This window comes from Phaethon aethereus (assembly GCF_964289735.1).
Source record: "Phaethon aethereus genome assembly, chromosome: 3".
NCBI classification, from domain to species: Eukaryota; Metazoa; Chordata; class Aves; order Phaethontiformes; family Phaethontidae; genus Phaethon; species Phaethon aethereus.
In genome coordinates this window covers 18,988,692-19,011,012 of record NC_138576.1, presented here as the reverse complement: position 1 = coordinate 19,011,012, position 22,321 = coordinate 18,988,692, and the positions used below count along the sequence as shown (strand labels likewise).

The 22,321-nt window shown below is 44.5% G+C and overlaps 1 protein-coding gene across 1 annotated transcript; it reads right to left on the bottom strand.

The window, feature by feature from the left end:
- Nucleotides 1-566: 566 nt before the first annotated feature.
- On the bottom strand, nt 567-22,109 carry CMPK2 (cytidine/uridine monophosphate kinase 2; the record flags this gene model as incomplete). Its single annotated transcript, XM_081998005.1, has 6 exons — nt 567-795; nt 15,145-15,261; nt 16,934-17,167; nt 18,320-18,521; nt 19,871-20,104; nt 22,007-22,109. The coding sequence occupies 6 exons, from the start codon at nt 22,107-22,109 to the stop codon at nt 567-569; spliced, it is 1,119 nt and encodes a 372-aa protein (XP_081854131.1).
- Nucleotides 22,110-22,321: the final 212 nt, after the last annotated feature.

The following is a 22,321-nucleotide window of genomic DNA, read 5'->3' as shown; positions in this document are numbered from 1 at the left end:
GGGAGTTCTGAATAGTGCAGCAGGATATTTATAACTTAATATAGTCTTTTAAGGCAAATTTCAGTGTTGCTGGTGGTGGCAGAGTGTGTCTGGGTTGGAGGGGGAGGAAGTGGAAAAGGGGACAGGAAGGTTGAAGAGGGCAGAAGCTTCAACGAAGGGAGCTTATGTAAAAGGTTCTTGGAAGAAAAAAGACGGCAGAAAGGAAAATCAGCAGGGAGCTATAGATGGAAATGTTTTCCTTTCCTGCTGCTGCTGGGATGGGAATGGGGGCAGCAGTTTCCTCTGGGCGGGAGCAGCGCACGGCCTTGCACTGGTAATGGTCCCATACACGCCTGCCTGCGGGCTGGAGCTGGGGGCTCCAGAGGGTGGCACAGGCAGCCCCAGGGCAGCTGCCTGCTCTCAGCCTGCTTGAGCGACGTCCAGATGCCCCGTGGCAGCTGGGGCCCCGCTGACTTTGGGGTGCCGCCTCCTCCCTCCCCTCCGGCACCGCCGGCAGCAAGCGGGGCGAGGCCGCGTCGCTCACGCCGCGCGGTGCCAACGGCAACGGCCGCTCGCGGGTTTTCAGATCACGCGCCGATCGCAAAATCCACATCGTGTTGAACGGCCGCGCTCGCCGCGCTCATGGCAGCCGCCGCGCGGGTCAGCCCGCGAAGCTGCGCGGCGTCCCCGCGGGGCGCGAGGGCCCGGGGCCCGGCCGGAGACGTTGTGCTTCGCTGCTCGTGCGGGGCTCGCCTTCCCGGCGCTCCGGCACGCTGGCGCAGGCACCGGCACACCGACACCCGCACGAGCACCCCTCTAAGGAGATTACAGTAACCGGCAGTTATAATTTTACTTAAGCCTTTATGACGTTTTTAATTAAAAAGGCTTTAGTGCTTTTCTAGCATGACCTTTGATTGCACTCTAGATAGCGCACCGTTGCCGGTTCTAGCAGCAGTAAAGCTTTTAGAAAACACACGCAATATTTTCACGAGGAATTTCGCCTGAGCTGCCTTCAGTGAAAGACACAATGATTTCAAACCATGTGTATTCTTTTGCATAAAACAACAGCATATGCTGAAGAAAATCACCCTGCCCAAACGACTGCCCCTTCTAAGCTGTGCTTTCATTCCTGCTGCCTAGATTCACGTTTATGTTTCATATAAGAATTTACTCCAATTTGTTGCCCCATTTTGAAGTCAGTACTGGAATGAAACCTGCTACAAGCTGCTTCTTGCCTGTCTGGAAAAACCTGGGTCTGATGCCCTTGTCATCTGTGCCATTTTAATTTCTTTGACTTAATCCTGATTTTCATCTCGAGCAGAATCATAGACCCTTATTACTCAGAAGCTGTCAGAATTATGCTTTATTATTATTTTTATCACTATTAATATTTATATTCCTTTAATTTATTCACATGTATTCCTTTATCCACTTTGGTCAGCAATAATCACACTTTGCTTAAATATGGTACCTTGTTAATCTCTGACACTGAGCTCTAATGCTACGCTCTTTCCTGGCGTTATGCAAATCTGAAAGCAGAAGTGCTGTTACTAAGGACCTCACACGCTTTGATGCCTTGGATGCATTTCCAAGATCAAAGAACAAAATTCTAGCACCACTGAAGTCATCTGGAGGTAGCCATTGACAAAAACAGCTCACAGATATTTCTCAAAATAATAAATCTCTTAGAGAATTATTTGGTTGTCAGGTAATTTTTCAAACTGCTTCCACTTGAACTGAAGCTTTTTTTTTTTTAAATTAATTAATTCTGGGGGAAAAAATCTTGGTGAAAGTCAAGTTGCCCCTTTTGAACAAATTAAAACCTTTTTTTTTTTTTCAGTTAGTGGCAAAAACTGCATATATTTTGTGTTGGGAAAGTTTTACTGTTACTGTCTGTCTTTCAAAATAAAACTTCAGTGGAATATCCCTTCAGTCAGAAAGGCTTCAGTCAGGGAAAACAAATCAGTCACTTCATGACGGATTTGTCTATGGCTCCATCAGGATGGTATGCACATTTGTCGTGATAGCATCCTTACGACATGAATAGTTCTCACCCTTCTCCTTCTATGTGTGAGGGAAAAGGCACAAATATTCACATCAAAATCTTCTCCTTGTTTGTTAAATCCTGATTTGAAATTTCAAGCCCCAGATTTTTCAGCCAATGTTGTTTTACAGCGCTTTATTTATCGTAGGGCATTTTATTTACTCCGAGCACGGTTCCCACTGACGCCGGTTGTCACCCTGAAAGCTTGGCGTTGCTGCAGACCAGATGCCAGATGTCCCCTGGTAGGCACTACAGTGAGGAACACACACACTTAGTTACCACCTGTGGAAAAAAAAAGTGATTTACGCTGCTAGCCCAGGGTTGTAGGGTGACCTGACCCTGCAAGAGCCCTGAGGCTCGGCTGGACCTGCCCTTCCATGGCCCATCCGCCTGAGCAAACGATGGAGGCGACGGGCAGGGGACAAGCTATGTGTTGCAGGAAGGAGGTGTCTCCTCAGGGGACAGCTCTGGTGACCACGCGTTGGCTGGGCAGATTGCTTTGAATTTGATATCTACGTGAAAAAATTGGCCCCACATTGGATCTGCTGTCAGACTGTTTCTCTGGAGGGGCTGGGTAGAAAATTGTTATCCCCCACCCAGGGTTGCACAGGGCTTTGCAGCCAGAAAGCGGGACTGAGTATCACTCCCTGCTTTAACAGCTCATCTAGCCTTCCTGTGGCTGCAACTGCTTTCCATTTTTATAGTGAGATGAGGGTCCTTTTTAATGAGGCTTTGCTAAACCCTCATCTTGATCCATTTCCCGAATCCCATCAATCTCATGTAGCACACGAGGCAGGGATACAGAAGAAAACATTTTCTTCAATTGAACCTGGTGAGTCCTGTGTCGTTCACCAGCAGCTTGATCCTGATGACAAGCTCTGCCCCTGGGCTCCGTACGGAGACTGGTCCTCCGCTGTGCACGTTTGAGTACGTAGCTCCTTGCTTTTGGCGCATCCCAATTTTTTTTGATCCTTCGGCTGATGTCATGGAGTTCTTCTAATTGCTTGGCAGCCCCAGTGGGCGAGCTGGGAGAGATGGTGGAGGCAGCCCTCTGCCATCATGCTCGATGCTGGGTGCAGGCGCGGTGGCTGCAGGAGAGCTCTGCTCACCAACGGCAGCATCCGGTCTCTTTAACAAGCCTCCTCTGAGCTGCAGTGATTTGAAAGGCTCCAGAGGCTTATAACCTGGCCAGATGTTGATAGCTTTTTTTTGGTGAACGCTACAAGCACGTTTCTGACACCTAGTCAGGAGTGGCCCACGACTCGGGTTTCAGATGCATTGCTAACCGTGGAGATGCTGGAGTCCTTCAGCAAAACGGTGGCTGAAACTTTCTAACATGGGCGAAGCAGCTCGTCTTTTCCCGCATGCCATGCTGGGAAATCAGTGCACCATTTTTGCAATGTTTTTCCTGGATGTTTTGCTAGTGTTTTTCCAAAAGCACTCACCCTGGGGCAAGTGCTCTGCAGGGGATATTTCAACTTGGAAATATTGGCAAAGTTATGAGAAACTAAAAACAGAGTCTTAAAAGGACACGTTTCAGGCAGCTTTCACTGTAAATACCTCTACTTACATGGTTTAGAAGAGGCACGGACTTACAGAGTACATGTAATTTTTGAGGCTCCGCAACCAATTTTTCAACAGTAAATTTTTCCCCTGTTTTAAAATCAAAACTTAATACAATCTTAACTCTGGAGCTAACATGTTACCTTCACAACAAAATTTTGCAATGTCTTTAACACCAGTAGTTCATGTGACTCCTGCCATTATTTGTGGCCTGAAAGATATCGGGAGAAGGAGGGGGAGGAATTCCTACTGACTTGAAAGAGGTTTTTAGAACCAGTGTATTATGGAGTGCAGTCCCCTTTTTCTTAATGGCCCAATTTGGTTCAAAGAATGCTTCAAGGCATTCAAAAATGCTTTAAAAGCAGCAGGTTCTCAACTGCATATGTCAAGCTGCAGCCAAGAGTGAAATTTTATAGCTCATTGAAAAATAAGATCGTATTATGGAAAAATGTGACACGCCCTTAATTATTGCAGCCTGAACGAACTCATTGCAATAAAGCAAACTGATAAAACTCGGGAGACACAAAAGACAGGTCTGTAATAGGAAGCCGGATCAATGCCGTGCGTGCCTCGCTGCTGAGCTCTGAGCATCTTGACTCTTTAATCAGAATACCTGGCTTGTAGCCTCAGCGGCATGCCTTCTGCATGGCTACACGGAAAACCAGCCCAGGATGCATTTGAACAAAAAATAGCATTGCTAAAAAAAAATCCATTTATTTTATGCTGGTTGTAACAATCAAAGCCCCTGAGCCCAGGGTACCTGCAGCATATAACCTTCTTACACTCTTTAGTGTATTGAGCATGTTCAGTTTCTCTTGTGAGGGGAAGAAGTTATAATGCATTCATTTCAGACTTATAGAGCAAATGGGGCATAGGGGAAATAGGACTACAGTATTATTTAGGTACTTCAGTTCTGCAATTTTCCTGAGTATTAGTTACCTAATTATCCCTGAAGATCTGGGTTTGGGTGATTTGCTCACAGCCACACAAGAGAGCAGTGACAGAAAAGGCAAACCTTGCTTCAGCAGTGCTATTGTAAAGATAAAGTATTATGTTTGGATTCTGTACAACTGAGGGTCATATTAATTACTTTATTTAATGGTCCCCTTTTCCCTTTCTCTTAGAGGGACAGTAGAAAGGTACACGTAAAAGCCACATCTTTATGCTGTTCGGAAGCCTAGGCAGCTTAGCCAGTGCTCTCCGTAAAAACAAATAGAAAATTTGATAATTTTGAAAAAAAGCATATCAAAATGGCTTTAAACTATCTTTGGGGTTTCCACTTTTTAATACAGCCAGATACCACCTGAGCTAAATCCCCCCGTTCTTCCATCTCTCTTTATGTTCTGGGTGTTTCTACAGCTGACTCTGCTCATCCAGGAGTATAAGCCCCTCTTAAACCCCAACCTGCCTTAGTTAGTGCTCTCGCTCCCTCTCGTGGCTCCGTGTTATCTGTACACCCACTCCAAAGGGTGGCTTGCAGGACTGCAAACAAGTGACTTCACACGAGACAGCGTTAATGTAATGAGCTGCAGACTTCCCGTCATGCACGAGCATGCCTGATGCACCGGATTAACAGAAGGAATAAATGAAAAGAAATTTAAAAGAAAAGGAACTGGCATCCCAACAGATTTAGGCAGGCAAGTGGAGAGAGGCGGGTGGGTCGGTGCCCGCTGTCTGATCCACAGCGCTTCCCCCTTTGATGGAATTTATGGCACGGTGCGTTTTGAAATCACATTGCTCGTGTCCCCCGTGCCAGATCCGCTCCCTGTGTGGGGAAATCTGGGAAAGCAGCAGGAAAGCCTGTGAGGTTCCTTCAACGAGGCTTCCAGCAGATTGTTTTGTCAGAAGTTGCCACCCTGCAGATAAAGCCCCAGGGTCTGTAAATCTCTGAGGGAGCCTGTCAAAAACCAGAATCACCTCCCTTGGGTCACCGGGGTTCTGCCCTCCCTTCCCCACCTCCCTGCCTCCCCCAGCCCAGCTCCCTGCATCAATCTCCCTTGGGGCCCTTGTGGTCCTGCAACAGGCAGATTTCACACTACAGGAGCCTGCCTTGGGCAAAATTCACTCCCCAAATTCACACTAAAAATCCGTTTTCTGGAGGTCAAAAAAGAGGATGTTAATGTCAAGAGGCAGTGCTCCTCTCTGCACGAATCTCTGCACAGATCGCCAGGGACATCAATAGGTCATGCGCGCCGGCAGACAGACGGTGATGGAAAAAGCATGCAATCTGAGATCCCTGCTTCTGTCTGGGATGGGCAGACAGTCTCTACCAAAGAAAACATTTGACAAAAGAAATAAGAGATATTTCTAAAAGAAGTGGCATTCCTTCCATGCCCTTTTATGCTATAGAACAGATTATGAGGGCAGAGAGGTCTTTTAAAAGTCCTTTAAATATTTCCCATACAACTCTATTGTTTCAAATATTTGATTCTTCTTATTGAAGCACTTGAAAGTGAGTATATCCTGAGGCTGTAAACCTCCTCCACCACCTGAAACAGGGTGAGATGCTTTCTCACTGCTGATCAACACACAGGACCTGCTATCCTGAGCCTCAGCATGTGCACAGCTCCTGTTAAAGCCCGGGGGCTTAGTGCCCAGGGCTCTCCACATCTGAATATTAGATTCCAAATCCACCATGTGGATCCTGTTAATTCCACACTGAGAAAGAATATCAGAGCTCAGAGTGATAATCCGTAATGGACCTAACCCAAAATCCCCAGCCGAAGCAGCCATGACCTCTGAAGGACTTGAGATGCGGATCCAGACCTCTGTGACTTATCCCAGCTCCACAGGCTGTGCATGCAACATTAACGTGACCCGAAGCCCAGGAGACAAAAGCAAACCACAGATTTGTTGATGCCCCAGCTGTGCCTGATTTACTGAAACTGGATTCGGGGCTTTCCCTGTCACAACTGGCCACACCATTGGCATGGCTGGAAGCAAAGGACATTATTTGCTTTTCTCCTGCGGTGTGGTGATATGTTCCTGCCTATTTTCTCCCCAGTACTGTAAACCAAGTTCAAGTGAGGTTTGATATTTACTCAAAAGCTGTTTCTCTGTAGGGTGGGAACTAGAACAAAGAGCTTGATTACAGAAATCTTTCAACTCCTCCTTCCCACTGGTCATCTCTTATGTCAATGCTGCTACTATTATCTGCTCCTTAACCTGGCAATGGGAGATGCTAAAATCACTCACCTCTACAATTTTTCCTGCAGGACATGAACCAACACCATCTACAATATATCCATTTCTCTCTCAGTGAGTACAGCTGCTGAGGAAGAGAACAAAACAAAAACAAGCCCTCAAACAGAGAGGTGAAATGATGGTGAAAACAAGCCTCCCGCAAAGCTTTCAAGCCTGCTCTGGTGTTATTGATACAGATCCCTACGACAGCAGGATTTCTCATCACTTCAGCATTTGTAGTCCTGGGTGAAGAAGGCAGGGAGAGGGACATGTACAAGAGAAGTTGAGGTTCAGAAGCTTCTTGAGCAGTTTCCTAGGCTGCTAGGTTTGGTTTAAGAGTTTTAATCATATCCAAAACACTCTTCTCATCCCTATTGCTGATGTTTCCTGAAAACTGATCAATGCATCATTTTTTTGCTGTCTGCCAGTGATGATTCAGAAGTCTGAATGAGGTACCTGCATTTTACATGCTGAGTGTAGACTTTGATCCAGGATCTCGTTACAGCAATTACACACAGCTTAAAGGTCTCCAAAAGTACCAAAGTGGAGAGATTGAGCAGAAGGTCCATACTAAATCCTCGTCCCTACCTCCTCCTCAGGTCTGCCCAGGAGTGCAACCTCACCTTCCAGTGAAAAGACTGGCCAGGGCTCACCCGCCAACCTTGAGAGCACAAGGACAGAAATGCTCCTCCTTTGTACAACAGGTTGACAAAATACATTCCAAGAAGACACAACCAGAGGTCAGATCCTTACTCTGCCTTCAGAGGTTCAATCCCTTCTTTCTTTTCTCAGGTAAGGTTCAGGCTAAAATCGCATTGGGAATAACCTTGTTCTTACTCTTGTAGCCCTGTGGAGAAAAGATTAGGAAATTACCACACTTGTCTCCTATTTCCAGGAGGCATTTGAAAAAAAATCCTGTCACATAACTAAGCTATGTATTCAGAGACAAATTCCCTACGCCTTCCCCTGGCACGGACATGCACACATACACACGTATATACACATGCGCAGCTCAGGATGGTGTGCATCCAGTCCAGCATCCTTGTGTCCTTGCAATCTTGCCTCAGCGTGATTCTATCCTAGACGATCAGGCTTTGAAACAGGAACGCCTCTACCTTTCGCATATTCTTTGTTTTTTTCCATTGCTGACTTTGTTTTGGAATATTTACTGTGCTTTTTGTGGCATGACCTTTCAGGAGGGAAATGCGTATTCATCTGAGCCTGCCTTTTGTCCGAATATCCACCATTTTTCCTGTCTCATCCTTTATTATGGCATGGGCTGAGCACAGGTCTCACTGATTCCCCTCTAACTCAGATCTCCCCTCTGCCTGGTGGGCTGCAAACTCAGAGCAGCTGCCAGGTTGTTCTGGTTGTGTTGGAAGAAGTTCTTGTTTTCCTTTGACCTCCCCGAGGGGCTTTCTGCACCCTCTTGCAATTTTGTTTGATTAGATTTTGAAGCCATGTGCAGCGTCCCAGGGCTCTGTGGTCTGGGTAGACATCAGGGACTGTTCTGGCCGGTGAATTTGGGTGTACAAGTGGCTGCAGAGCATTCTGCTCCCCTTCTCCAGGACAGAACTGCAGCTGCTCTTTTCTTTTGCCCTGAAAAGAGCTGCCCAAAGAACTTCTTTGGAAAAGAAGACGAGGGTAGCAACCCTTGTCCCTTCTGAATATTGTGAAATCATCATGAAAAACCACCCTGTAGATCCAGTGTCTCTGGAGACTTATGTGAGCAACAGGTTTTGTCCCAACAGATTGAGATTTATAGGAAAACCTTTGTGAAATGCCAAGCAATTTCTTCCTAAGATCAAACACTTTGAGAAAGTGAATCTATTTTTGGTGGTTGCTGGTAATGCTACATATAGGTGCTTCCTTTGAATTGCAGCTGCAAATAAATAAGTTTTAATTTCCTATGCAGAGCCCACGTTCAGATAATTTCCTAGCTGTCTGCTCAGTGAAACTCCCACACAGGAAAAGGAGAGGCTTTTTTACAGTACCCTGGGAGCAGTTTGCTGCACAGATGATGCATCCTCCAAGGGAGGCATCTCTAATTGTAAAGCAGATGAACTCTGGAGCTGAACTCTTTGCTGTGTTACAAGAGTCATATGGGAATGCTGCAGTAGCTGAGGAACTGGGCTGCTACGGGGAAGCAGAATCAGACCCTGTTAAAGGTCTCTGCTTACAAATACCACCGTTAAACCCAACAGCAGTTCAGAGGCTGGAAACTGCTAAATAAAAGCTAACTGCAAGTGCTTTACCTTCACTAAAATATTTCATTCACCAAACAAAACTCATGTGAAAAATGCAAAAGCAGAGCAAAACCCGTTATTTGGGCAATACACATACAGAGTACACAAAAATAATACAGGAGCTACATTATTAGGAATTAAAAGGAATGTCTATTTAGCTCTTAAAGAACAGACTTAGGTAATTAACTTCAGTAAAATATTGTTGTAAAGTGAGAAAGCTCGAATCAATATATTAGCACAGGGAATCTTTTTTTGCCAACATAACAGGGAAGCATTGTCTCCCATTTTGGAGTGAAAACTAAAAATAGTCCTAAGATGTCTGAGGATTTCTTTTCTGGAGGGGCAAGATGGGCATCAGGGGTGTCTGAAGTTTGTGTTGCAGTAGAGACTCACTAACGTGGCGCATCGTTACCTACCGCTCCAATCTCACGCACGTCTGACCGATACCACTAGAGTCAAGGAAGACTTACTTGGCAATGGTCCTCTACAAGAGAATCCGTATCATGAACAAAAGCCTCAGAGTCGCTGGCCCAGCAGACTTCCAGCTGTGGGAGGTGGTCTAGATCCTCTGCAGAAGTTGTGTCTTCCGTCCTCTCAAGAAAAGTTTTGCCTGCTTGATTACAGCATCTTTCGTGAAAGAAAACTGAAAGCCCAAGCAAATACACAGACTGCACTAACCCTTCACCTGTACAGCTGGCCCTGGGGAGGGGGAAGCAGCAGAAAAAGTAAATTACCCCACTGGAGCTCATTCTGTACCTGCCGCCTGCTTAAAATTCAGTTTTATCTGTCGGGCTCTTTTCATAAGCAATGAGTTTGCGGGCATAGCATTTTTTGTCATATTTCCCCTGCTTTGGAGTACATGACATGCACTGTCTCTATGGCTGAATAAAAGGTCATGACTGACCAGCTGGTAACACAGAATGCATTTTTACACCAATGGCAGGGTATTCTACCTTTTGTTTCACATTACAATGACTGCATATTTACATAAACACTACATCTGTTTAGTTAAATTAAGCCAGAGGGTGATGATCTTTGTCTTTACAAAAGAGCTGATTTAATTTTATTGAACATAGCTTTCCATTTAAAAGATCAAAGTCAGTGCAGCCCCCTGCAGCAACAATTCAGTCTTATGTGTTTCTTCAAATATTCAAATTAAGAAAATAGGGGAACTGGGACTGAAAAAGCTAATGAATTTTAACAGACATTAGCAATTATTAATTCCTTAAAAAAAAAAAAAGATAAAAAAGAAAAAAAGGAAAATAAAAGTGAAAACAAAAATAAAAACTCTTTGGGGCCTTTGTTTATCCTGAGCTTGAAGAGAGACGTTTTCCTTCCATCAAAATCCCATGAAGTGTCCTGACCTTCCTGCCTCTGAAACTGTCAGAAATTGATAGTGGAGGCAGCAGGCACATTTTTAGACAAATTTCTAGAAGCTAGTAATGCTATGGGGACATGACACAAAATGTGGAACAGGGAAAACCTGGTGGAGAACTGGCCTCTCTAGGTGTCATGTGTTGGTTCCAGGCACTCAGCACAGTGAACTCCTGCTTGATAAAACACCAGTTTGTACATAAAGTCACTTCTTATCTCTATGGAAAATAATGGTAAAAATCATGACTATGAAACTCTATCTGTAATGGAAATAGATATTTCATGTCTTCTGAAAGAGCCTGCATGTCATCCTCTAGCCTCTGACTTTGGGGAATTAGTCTTTGTCTTGCAAACTTCTATTTTTTTTTTTTTTTTGGAAGGGGGTAGAAATGACTGAATACCAGCCTTACATTTCACTGCTGAAGTTTAGTATTTACTTACAAGTGGTTTCCTCACCTCTCAGGCTGACAGCAGCACTTACTACTCCGAACACTGGATGAGGACCATGGCTACATCCCATGCTATGGCAGGATGGGGCCAAGCACACACCAAAATCTGCTCTTCCCTGCTCCCATCCTGAAGCTACCGCCTGCAGGAAACGTGGCAATGTGGACCAAAAGGAGCTGTTCCAGGTGAGCCTTCAGTCTGGACACTGAGCAAATCAGACCCAAAGTCTGTTTTGGCTCCAAGGAATGTTGCTTCTACATCATATCTGGGGAATACATCCACATCAGCATTTCAGCTTGGATTGGGAAAGCCCTTTTGAAGCGTTCCTCCTGACCCCCTTTCCTCACCACACTTTGCTTCACGTCATGGAACAGTCCTGGCATCTGTGAGCCGAACCCCACCCAGACAAAGTGAAACCGAAAGGTCTGGTGCAGAAGCACACTTACTGCACTACAGAGAGACCAGCCCAGGTGACCTGGTGAGAGCTGCTGCGAAATAAACCTCCGAAGGACACGGGTCCACGCACGGGGTCCTCTGCACCGGCTCCCCTGTGCTACAGGTCTGCCCGACCTGCTCCGGGCCACCCGCTAATACAGGCACAGCCCGAAGAGGCTGCGCTGCTGCTGTCTAACCCCCCGCTGCTAAAAGGGGTGAGCAGTGCCCTTTTAGGCACCATATGGTACCCCTGCGGGGCTCCAGCTGCCACGCTGCAGATCAGCGGCTCAACCAAATGTCTCGTGTCATCTCTGGCGGGCCCGCACAGACATCTCCTATTCCTCAGGGAGACTAACTGGCTGTGGATGTCTATGTTTAGGCAACTGAATGCCATTTCATTTAAGTATCTATTCCCCTATAGACCAGAAAGACGGAAGAAAATGAGATTAAAAATGAAAACAAAAGTGCCTGAAATACTATGGTGAGTTCTATAAAGAAAAATAAAATATCTTGTAAGATTCTCTTATATAAAACTCTTGGAGAATTTTTAAAAATAACTAAAAAGTACAAAAAGTTTAATTTGGGCAAATGAAAGTATTGTTTTGTACTTCAGGAAACACCCAAACTGTACAAACGGTGTTTTTTTGTTCAGTAAGGGCTGGATTCACTGACTTGAACAGAACTATCGAGATGCTTGATACTAAGCTTCTGTGTGTGTGTGCCTTACTGGTCCAACCCCTCAGATGCTCCGAGGACTGTGCTATCAGAATCTTTGCAGGATCACAGCCTAAAGCTAGGTCTGTACTAGTAAATCAGTAAATTATCAAATTGCTAAATTTACTGGGGTAGTAATAAAAGAAATAGTCTTTGGCATGTGCTCTGCCCTGAGGAAGACTGACGGAGAGCAGCCTTCATCTGTGCTAGCAAACACTTGGCCTCCAGAACAGGCTGGCTGCAGGGAAGCAAGGATGCTCCAGGGGCTGCCCATGCTTGGGACCACATGGCAGAGGCTGGTGGCCACAGGCCAGTGGTGTGTCACGGGCTAACGTGCCAGTCTTACACAGCGATCACACTCCAAAGCTGCAGAAAAACAATTTTATCAACCGAGACATAGCTGCCTAAGCTTCTGTTGTGGCTTAACCCCAGACAGCGACTAAGCACCACCCAGCCACTCACTCACCTCCTTGGTGGGATGGGACAGAGAATCAAAAGGGAAAAAGAGAGAAAACTCATGGGTTGAGATAAAGAGAGTTTAACAGATAAAGCAAAAGCCACGCACACAAGCAAAGCAAAGCAGGAATCCATTCACCACTCCCCATGGGCAGGCAGGGGTTCAGCCATCTCCAGGGAAGCAGGGCTCCATCGCACGTAATGGTTACTTGGGAAGACAAACAGCATCCAAAAGTCCCCCCCTTCCTTCTTCTTCCTCCAGCTTTATATGCTGAGCATGACGTCGTATGGTCTGGAATATCCCTTTGGTCAGTTGGGGTCAGCTGTCCCAGCTGTGTCCCCTCCCAACTCCTTGTGCACCCCCAGCCTACTCGCTGGTGGGGTGGGGTGAGGAGCAGAAAAGGCCTTGCCTCTGTGTAAGCACTGCTCAGCAGCAACAAAATCCTCCCTGCATTATCAACAGTGTTTTCAGCACAAACCACAGCCCCATACTAGCTGCTATGAAGAAAATTAACTCCATCCCAGCCAAAACCAGCGCAGTTTCTGAATCTGTGTAGAATTATTTGGAGCTTCAGGTCTTTTGAGCACTGAAACTGAAATCCTTACCTCTTGTGGCCATGAAACTCCCCAGCTAAACAATTTATAACCCATAAAGCAAGTGATGCTATTGCTGGGTGCACAATGGCCAGCGTTCGTGTATTCCTGCTGCTCCTCTCCCAGTCCTGCCTGCATTTCAGCAGCTGGTGACAAACCCCTACATTTGTTATAAATGTAGATTAAAGTAATAGCGCAGTATTTTTAGACACTGGACAAAAATGTGGCAGAAATGCCACAGAAGTGGGAAGTACGGGAGTGATTATGCACATTAACGTCTTGCATGTGACACACAACCTCTTGCAGACCTTTAATTCTAACAAAGACGTGAAGAAAGGACATGTCGGTTTGGTCTACCTTGCCTTGCTGTTCTGTTAGTCTGCCTAAGTAACTTTGGGTTGAAGAAAAACATAGACTATGTATATATATTGCTTGTGTGTAATTAATAGTGTCTGATGCCACTGGTCGCATATATATTACCAGCAGTCTTTTAACTACAAACCTACACTTTTAAGAACTTGGCATCAAAAAACAGGCAGTCTGGCTTCATGTGTAAGTTTGCACAGGGAGAAAAGGCATGTGGTGGTGTTCCTCAGGCCAAGTGATCTCTTACCTGGAACAGCTACAGAATATTAGGGGCAGGTACACTATTTGTTTCCTAATTATCCATGTGCAGTGATTAATATATGTGAATTAATATGTGAATTGCCTTTACCCAGGACTGAATACCTGAATGCTTCGTAACTTCTAAAATAAGTGAAGCACCTACAACTATGTATTTCCAGTCTGCATGTACGGCAAATCCCAAGGCTACTGTTATACAAATAATACACCAAATATAACAATGTATGTTACTAGTACGTATAGATGTATTAGATTAAAAGCATATATTCACAAACATTAAAAAGCGCATGAATAAAATGTATTTATAGAAGTTTTTCTTTCTATCACATTGCAGATACAGATCGGATATAGGAAGTGCAGTACTGAGTACATTTTTATTTACAGAACAGATTAATTGATAATTGCACTTGCTTAACACAGGAAAGTAAGTAAAAACTTACATTTTAGATATGTTCTTTTTGGATCTGCAGTTCATTTTTGATCCCACAAAGGCTTATCCATATGTTTAGTTTTATACTTAGGAGTAACAATAGTGAAACTAACATACAGAAAAATAAGCCTTTGCAGAGCTGAGGTCTTGATGGTGGCTTGCTTTCACATTCAACATGTGCAAAAGCCCACACGAGAAAGAAAAGGTGACGTGAAAAGGCACAATCATTCCCATTGCTCCAATTCTCCGCAGTTTTTAATTTCACATTCTCTCAAAAGAACACAAAATCACGTTAACAAAGCTATTAACAGGATATCGAATATGCTTTTGTAGAAAAATATTTTAACAACGATTTATCACGTTTTTAATTTCAGGTTCTTCTCAGGTCTCTGTTTCTAATATGTCAGCATTCTCCTGTTTCCCTCTGAAATTACTTGATATTTCATTTGCATATGTTGACAGGCTTGGACTTTATTACTTAGAGACCTAGATGCCTACTGGCCCTCATTTACAACACATTTTTTGCAGGATGCCCATCACAGCAGCAGTTGCTCATCCTCCATTCCAGCAAACAACACTGGGCCACAGGATTCTCTGTTCCTCAATGTTATGTTCATTTCATTTTTTTACTGCTGGATGACATTTCAGCCTCTCCTTGGGTGCCTAACGCTCCTGCTTCCGTCCAGCGAATTCTGGTACACAACAGATGCGGGAACGGGTTCTCTTGGTGATGAATATGTGACACGATAATGACACAGGGAGAGCACTCTGAGGTACTCCATATATGACCCTAGTATGTTTGTGGCTTTACTAAGAATGATGAATAACATGTGAGTAGTATTTTGCCTTATACAGAAAGGTACACTAGGCAATGGTGAAGCAGATAATCTGCACACATTATTGTCGACAGAAGAAAGAGAAGATTCTTCTGTGGGACGAAACACATCATGGTGCATTTTCAGGTACCAAAACCAGAGGGGCAATAAAAAGTATGTGTTATGAAACTTTATTAAACTTATATCTTTTAATTGCTGTTTCACCGAAGTTGCTTTCACAAAGCACAGTGTTTCTTAATTAGTTGTAGCACTGTCTTGAGAACCTTTTCCTTGGAGGGGCTGGCATCAACCTCTTGGCACGCAGGATTTACCATCCTTCTGTACGACTCTTCAACTCTATTTAAAAACAAAGCAAGAGAAATGAAACTACAAATTGCAGGGATATGAAATGGCATTAGTCATCAGTCTCAGAAGAAAGTGTTCACACTGAACAATGAAATCTACTGCAAAGAGCAATAAGCCATTAGTAACTATTACAACACCAACCTCAAAGCACGTAGTTTCCTTGACACTGATTCCCAGAGCTCTATCCATATTCACATGGCATGGCATTAAAGTCTTTCTTTCTTTACAGCTTAGAACTGGATACAGTCTGGTATAGCAGCAGAGTGGACAGCCTGTTTCTAATAAGCTGAGTTAATTTATTCAGAGCCCACTAAGGCGTCTCTGAACTATATGGCATGGCATTGTGTAGGTGTGCTCACTGACTGATCTCAGCTTTGAGTCACCGGAGAACTGGATTAAAGAGTTGACACATCGTTTAACCCCTTCCTCTGATCAGATGAATACCGGGATGAAAACAGGATAAAAACCTCCTCGCTTAGACCATAAGCCTTCTCATAATGCAGAACTCTCCCACATTTAGTCTATGAGGATGTGAATGAGAATCTGAATATAATTTTCTATGTTCCCACAAGAATTAATAATAACAAACATTCAGGCCACAAGTTGTAAGATGAATCAAGCAAGATTCTGAATCTGAATGTCACATTCAGGTTGACATAATTATCACATAGAAATAACCAAAGGCTTTCTGACAGGAATAAGAAGTAGCATAATTAAAACATGAAAGATTCTTAAATGGCAGCACGTTCCCTTAGCTCACCCATCCCGCTGCAGATCCCACTACATGAACTGTGTGTTCACACAGAGCTTCTGTCAGAATTATGCAACGGATATTTTTAAGGTAAATCATCACCAGAATTGTTAAAACCCTAGAGGTAGATTTCAACTTTGTGGTTTGTAGATATGGACACCCACATGCAGGTGTCTATACTGAGGTAGCTACATGAGCACTAGGTATTTAAGTTTCCACTGTAGACAATGATGATCTAATCAATACAATCAATTTGGTGGAGCCTAGACAGCAATTCAGTGCACCCTGGAGTAGAATACCTCGGGTGCAATTCAGGTGCCTAAGCAAATGTATGAGATGCCTCCAACTATCTCGTTTAGCTTCCAGCTGCTGGTCCAGAAAGGGCCCATAGGTTCTGCATCACATCTGCCAGCCTCCTGCAGATGTCTCAGATCATATCAAATGTCTCCAGATACTTACGCTTAGATCACTGGGCTCCAAGCAAGTGGCGAGCCGAATCACTTTGAAGGCTCCACTGAATGTATTGACCATGTTGGGACCTGAGACACTAAAGACACCTACAAGAGGAGATCTAAATTTTGTTCTCTTAATCTGGAGCTCAATGCTAGATTTTCTGGGGAAGCTATGTGTTTCAACTTCTTCTTCTCAGTTCTGGAACTTTTAGGTGTCTCTCCTTCATGACCTCAATAAGAAAGGTGCGACAATAAAAGCAGCCTGTAACAAAATACAAGTATTTTAACTCAAAGCTCCTTTGCAGGAGAATGAAGTTCTTCACCTGCAGCTTTCAAACAGTTTCTATGAGAAGTGATGGAATTCGCCCTCCTTGTCAGCCATGAATCCTTAGGATATTTTGCTACTGATCCCACAGGAGCCAAGACTGCCTCCATCCTCTTACGCCTCGTTAAAGTGTACCTTTGGCGAAACAAGCAGTTAGCTTCCAGCTCAGCTTCCTCCTTTGTTTTCTCCAGACCCCGACGCTGAAGTCTCCGGACTCGCTCCTCAGGGTCAACAGTCAAAAGAAGAACAACATCAGGTTTCAGCAGATCCTGAGGCCACTGGTACACCTCATCATGAACTGGTGGAAGATCCTGGACTTTTCCATTTATTTCAGTGGCAATTGTGTAGGCAGCTGTGCTGTGCCAGTATCTGTTCAGGAAAATACAGAACGGAGAGAGAAATTTTAAAGACGACACTAATTATTCAGTAATATAGGGGACAGGTGTCCTTGTAATGACAAATGCAATGACTAGATAGGTGACACTGTGATTTTGAAGGGAACTGTAAAGAACAATTCTGTGCCATCCATTTTTCCTTAACAGAGTGATAATATACAATGCAATATTCAAAATTACTGTGAATTATTAATTAAAACATATGGCAGAAGCTACACACTAGGCAAAGAGTGTTCTAGATACTCTTATCAAAAGAAAGTCTTCTCATATAATGAGAGGTCAAAAGAAGCGTTACATTATATGTCTAAATCCAATACTCAGAATCCCTTTTTTGTGGTTCCCATCCTACTTCATGCAACAAATCTGGTAGAGATTATGCAGTCTTCAACCACGTGCGAATGAAGAGAGACTTTATTAATGGTTCTGCATTTCACTTGCATTTAACACTCGCACCACTATGAGGCACTGTATTTTATATATTTCAGTGGTTTTGGGGATGGTTAAAAATGGCACTGACACATAAGCAAACAGCTTCTGTGTATGTGTGCTGTGGCAGAAGGTTACACAGTACATCTACTGAAACAAGCCAGGGCTTTCAAAGTGCATCTAGACTGTCTTTATTAAAATAAATATTGAAAGCTGCCTACACAGTTAGTGAAAACAAGAAATGATACAAACAAAACCAAAAAAGTGGGAAGCATATTTCTGACTTTACATCCTCGAAGAGTAAGTCTACACAAAACTCGCTCTATCTAATCCACCCCGTATCTCAGACCCTTCTTAGAGATAGCCGTGATCAGCAGCCTCATCCTCCTCAAATTTGTCACAGAGCCCTGCTTTGGCTCAGGCTCCACTATTCCTAACTGAAGATATAACCCCTTTCATGTGTGCTAAAGCCAGTTACGAGCATTACACTGATGGAAGTCCCCCAATTTACTGTTATCATAAATGTTGCTCTTTAGAAGATTTAATATTTATCTGACTACCTGCAAAGTAGCACTTCCAAAAAAAAAAAAGAAAAAAGAAAAAAAGAAGAAACCCAGAGACTATCATTGACAACTTCTGCTTGTAACACTGAACGACTGTATGACGGCACTGCTATAAGAGGACTTTTAAATATACAAACCTGTCTATGATCACAGGTGCCTGAGTGGATGCTTTTGCTATTTCTGAAGCAAGAATGTAGTTGCCTGCAGCATAAAATGCTCTTCTAATAGGTGCTGGCTCATCATCAAATATTGTCCTCCACTGGCTGATGCAAGCTGGTGGAGACCTTAGCAGAATGCCATTCAGGGTGTCCTTAACAGACTTGGTTACAGTGGTTTTGCCTGCATTTCATTTACAGAAGGAAACATTTGTTATATTACATATCAGATACAACTGAGCTTTAAAAACTGAAAAATGCTCCCATCTGTTCACTTGGAGCACATGTTCTAACACTTGATGATGTAACCTGAGTATCTTGTGATAAGGTTTTCAGTGGAAAATGATTATGAGTTTGGTTTCAGGAATAATTACTCCACTTCCTACTCTCAGGGCCTTCCTCCCCTCCCTCTTGCCAGGTTTCTGTCTTCACTCCTTTAAATGCATTAAATGCATTAAATGGCAATTTCTCTATATTTTAAATGGCAATTTCTCTATATATCCATTCACAACACTTTTCTAAGTCACAATTCATGCGGATGTTGCAACGCTGTCACCCCAGACCTTCTTTTTAGAGGGAATTTTCAGTTCTCTAACTGAAAATACAGAAAACAAAATTATTCAGAGGCAACTAGCATTTGCCTCTGAGACAAACTACTGCCAGTTTCCAGGCTACCACTACTTTAATACACTTATTTGAAAACTCTCTGGTAAAAGTATGTTTCATCATCTGCACAAGAAATTTAATTTCCAGTACTCCACTCTTTGTATTCTTTCATTTACATGACATAAGGAATTCAGCCAGTGAATGAAAATTATCATAGAACCATAGAATAGTTTGGGTTGGAAAGGACCTTTAAAGGTCATCTAGTCCAACCCCCTGCAATGAGCAGGGACATCTGCAACTAGATCAGGTTGTCAGAGCCCCGTCCAACCTGACCTGGAATGTTTCCAGGGATGGGGCATCTACCACATCTCTGGGAAACTTGTTCTACTGTTTCACCACCCTTGTTGTAAGAAATATCTACCTTATATCTGCTATAAATGTACCCTCTTTTAGTTTAAAACCATTACCCCTTCTCCTATCGCATCAGGTCCTGCTCAAAAGTTTTTTTTACCCATCTTTCTTAGAAGACCCCTTTAAGTACTGGCAGGCTGCAATAAGGTGTCCCCAGAGCCTTCTCTTCTCCAGGCTGAACAACCCCAACTCTCTCAGCCTGTCCTCACAGCAGAGGTGTTTCATCCCTCTGGTCATTGTTGTGGCCTCCTCTGGACCCGCTCCAACGCTCCAACAGGTCCATGTCTTTCCTGTGCTGAGCTGGACGCAGGACGCCAGGTGGGGTCACATAGACTCTTTGATCTTTTACAAGTACGAGAAGACAGACTGGTATTTCTAATTACTAATTCTTTCAAATCTGTTACAAATTTCCAGGATTTTTTGCATTTTTAAGCCTTACACCTGGCTGAAAGCCACAGCGGTTGCTCTTTCCGACAGCTTCACATCTGCGCTTCTTCAGCCGCACATTGCTCTTACCCGTGGCATCCAGCCCCTCAAAAACGATGACGGGAAAACCTCCCTTCTCCTGGTTCTCGGGACATTTCTCCAGCAGGTCGAGTACCGCTCCAGCCTCCGGGATCCGCGCCGCGCACTGCAAGGAGAGATGCGACCCTTCACACCTGGCCACCGCACAGGCTGCCTTCGCATCGCCCTGCGGAGCTGGAAGAGCCGACCCGCGTCCCCCGCGCACCCCCGCAGCCCCGGCGGACGCTCACCTCCCGCAGGCGGGCGCGGACGGCGGGGGCGGCGGGCGGCAAGGCGCGGCGGAGAGGCCGGGGGCCCGGCGACCCCGGGGCGCAGCGCCGCAGCATCGCCGGCGCGGAGCGGGGAGGGCGGCGGCGGGGCTAGCGGGAACCGAAACTAGCCCCGGCGGCCGGGAAAGCGCCTGACTACGAAGGGGCCGGCAGGCGCGGGCTGCCGCTCGGGGCAGGGGGGCGGGTTTTCTGCCTCTTCCCCGCCCCCGCTGTAGTGGCACCGGAGCGAACGGGCTTGGTCCCCGCGGGAAATGGCTCTTTGCAGGGATGGGCTGGAAGTCAAAGTGAAAAGTCAGGACTCAGCCTTGGGATCCGGCCTGCCTGCCCCTGCCCAACAAATTAAGGTCACATTCCCACGGTCTCCCGTCTCGAAAAAGAAAAAGTAAAAGAAAAAGTAAAAGTAAAAGAAAAAGAAAAAGAAAAAGAAAAAGAAAAAGAAAAAGAAAAAGAAAAAGAAAAAGAAAAAGAAAAAGAAAAAGAAAAAGAAAAAGAAAAAGAAAAAGAAATACACTCTGCTGCTTCGGACTGGCCCCAAAGAGACAAGCAAGCCATAACCCAAATTGAACTGGTTTGCTGTGTTGCAGTGCCCAAGTAGCACCAAGCTGTCAGGGCATATTGGTAACTCAACCCCACTGCTCTGTTACTCAGTGCCTTGATAACAAAACTAACAATTCAAATAATTTGGGAACAGATTTTACAAGCTTTTACAAGCCTGCAGTGTTTTCATAACTTTGTGATGGCCAATTTCAGCTTTGAGTAGTTCAGGGGCAGGAACCAGAAGCACAGCAAATAGCTGTAACAGGTTCATGTCAGCTGCTGTGAGTAATGTTGCCCATAATGTTTGAGTTTTCAAGATATGTAACTTGCAATGTAGGAGAACCTGCACCTCTGCAGAATCCTATTTCTCCCTTTCAGTAGTCAGAAAACCGCCTGTTAAAGATAGATATCTAAAGTTACACTTCTCATGCATCTTCTGAAAGAATGAACTCTACAAGTGAGTACGCTCTGCAAGAAATTCCTCAGAAACTTGATGTCTTCCTCTGGTCAGCTCAAACATGCTGCACAAGTATCTTTTGCTTAGCATATCTGCAGGGAGAGGGAAGCAGCTGCTAGGCAGTATCAGTTAGCTAGAGATAAGCTATTAGTAGGTGGAAACTCCCCATGCTGAAGAAGCTGGTGGAAGGCTGGGCCAGAGCAGGAACTGGGAACCCAGCCTTGGAGGGTCTTCAATACAGTCTCAGCAGCAGGTACCAAAACTGGCGAAATGTGCCCTTTTTCATACCTAAGAAGCCCTATGTTGTTCCACATCACTCAAACACAAGGCTATGGCAGCCGGCTATGGATGCCAGAAGACACAGGGAAAAATGTGGTTCATTATACAAGAAGCCAATAGATAGTCATTTTAAGAACCTAGTAATATGCACTACTGAGTCAGAGTAGTGGCTCTTGTCACCCAGTATTTTGTCTGGCAGAATGACACGCTGTGTATAAGCCTGGCTTATCCATGGTCCCTTTTCATAGTCCTCATGCTCCTCCAGCATCCACAGTCACCGAATTAGGAATGTTAGACAGCACATCCTCATCTCTTCCTTTTAGCACCTATTTATGGACCCTTGCTCATACATCGGTCTAAATCCCTTTTTGACTCCACAGTACAGTCTGCTTCCACAAACCCCCAAGGCCTCTCATTCCAGCAATGCACCTGTTGCATAAAACCAATTTTCTTTTATAAGTTTCAAACTCATATACTACTTGTTTCAACAAGTGCCCATTCTAATAACATTACTGACTTTGGTGAATAACAGTTCAACATTCACCTTATCACCTTCATGACTTTGTAAAGGTCAGTCAGATTTACCGTTCAGCCTTTTCATGTCAGAAATGAGAGACGCCATCTCTTGTAAGGCAGCTGCTTCATTCCCTTGATCTTTTAGGTGCAGTGATAACTTCTCTAACTCCATGAGTTCCTGCCGAGATGTGGAGACTTGAACTGTACCACTAGTCAAGGTATGGCTACATGTACCAAGGTTTCACAGACCAGCAAAATAAGGACATCTGCCTTGTTCTCAATACCTTTCTGGATGACGCTAAGATTTTTGTTGACTTTTTTTGCTGCTGCCTCCGACAGAGCCAATGATTTCATAAGGACAGCAACAGTGACTTCAAGATCTCT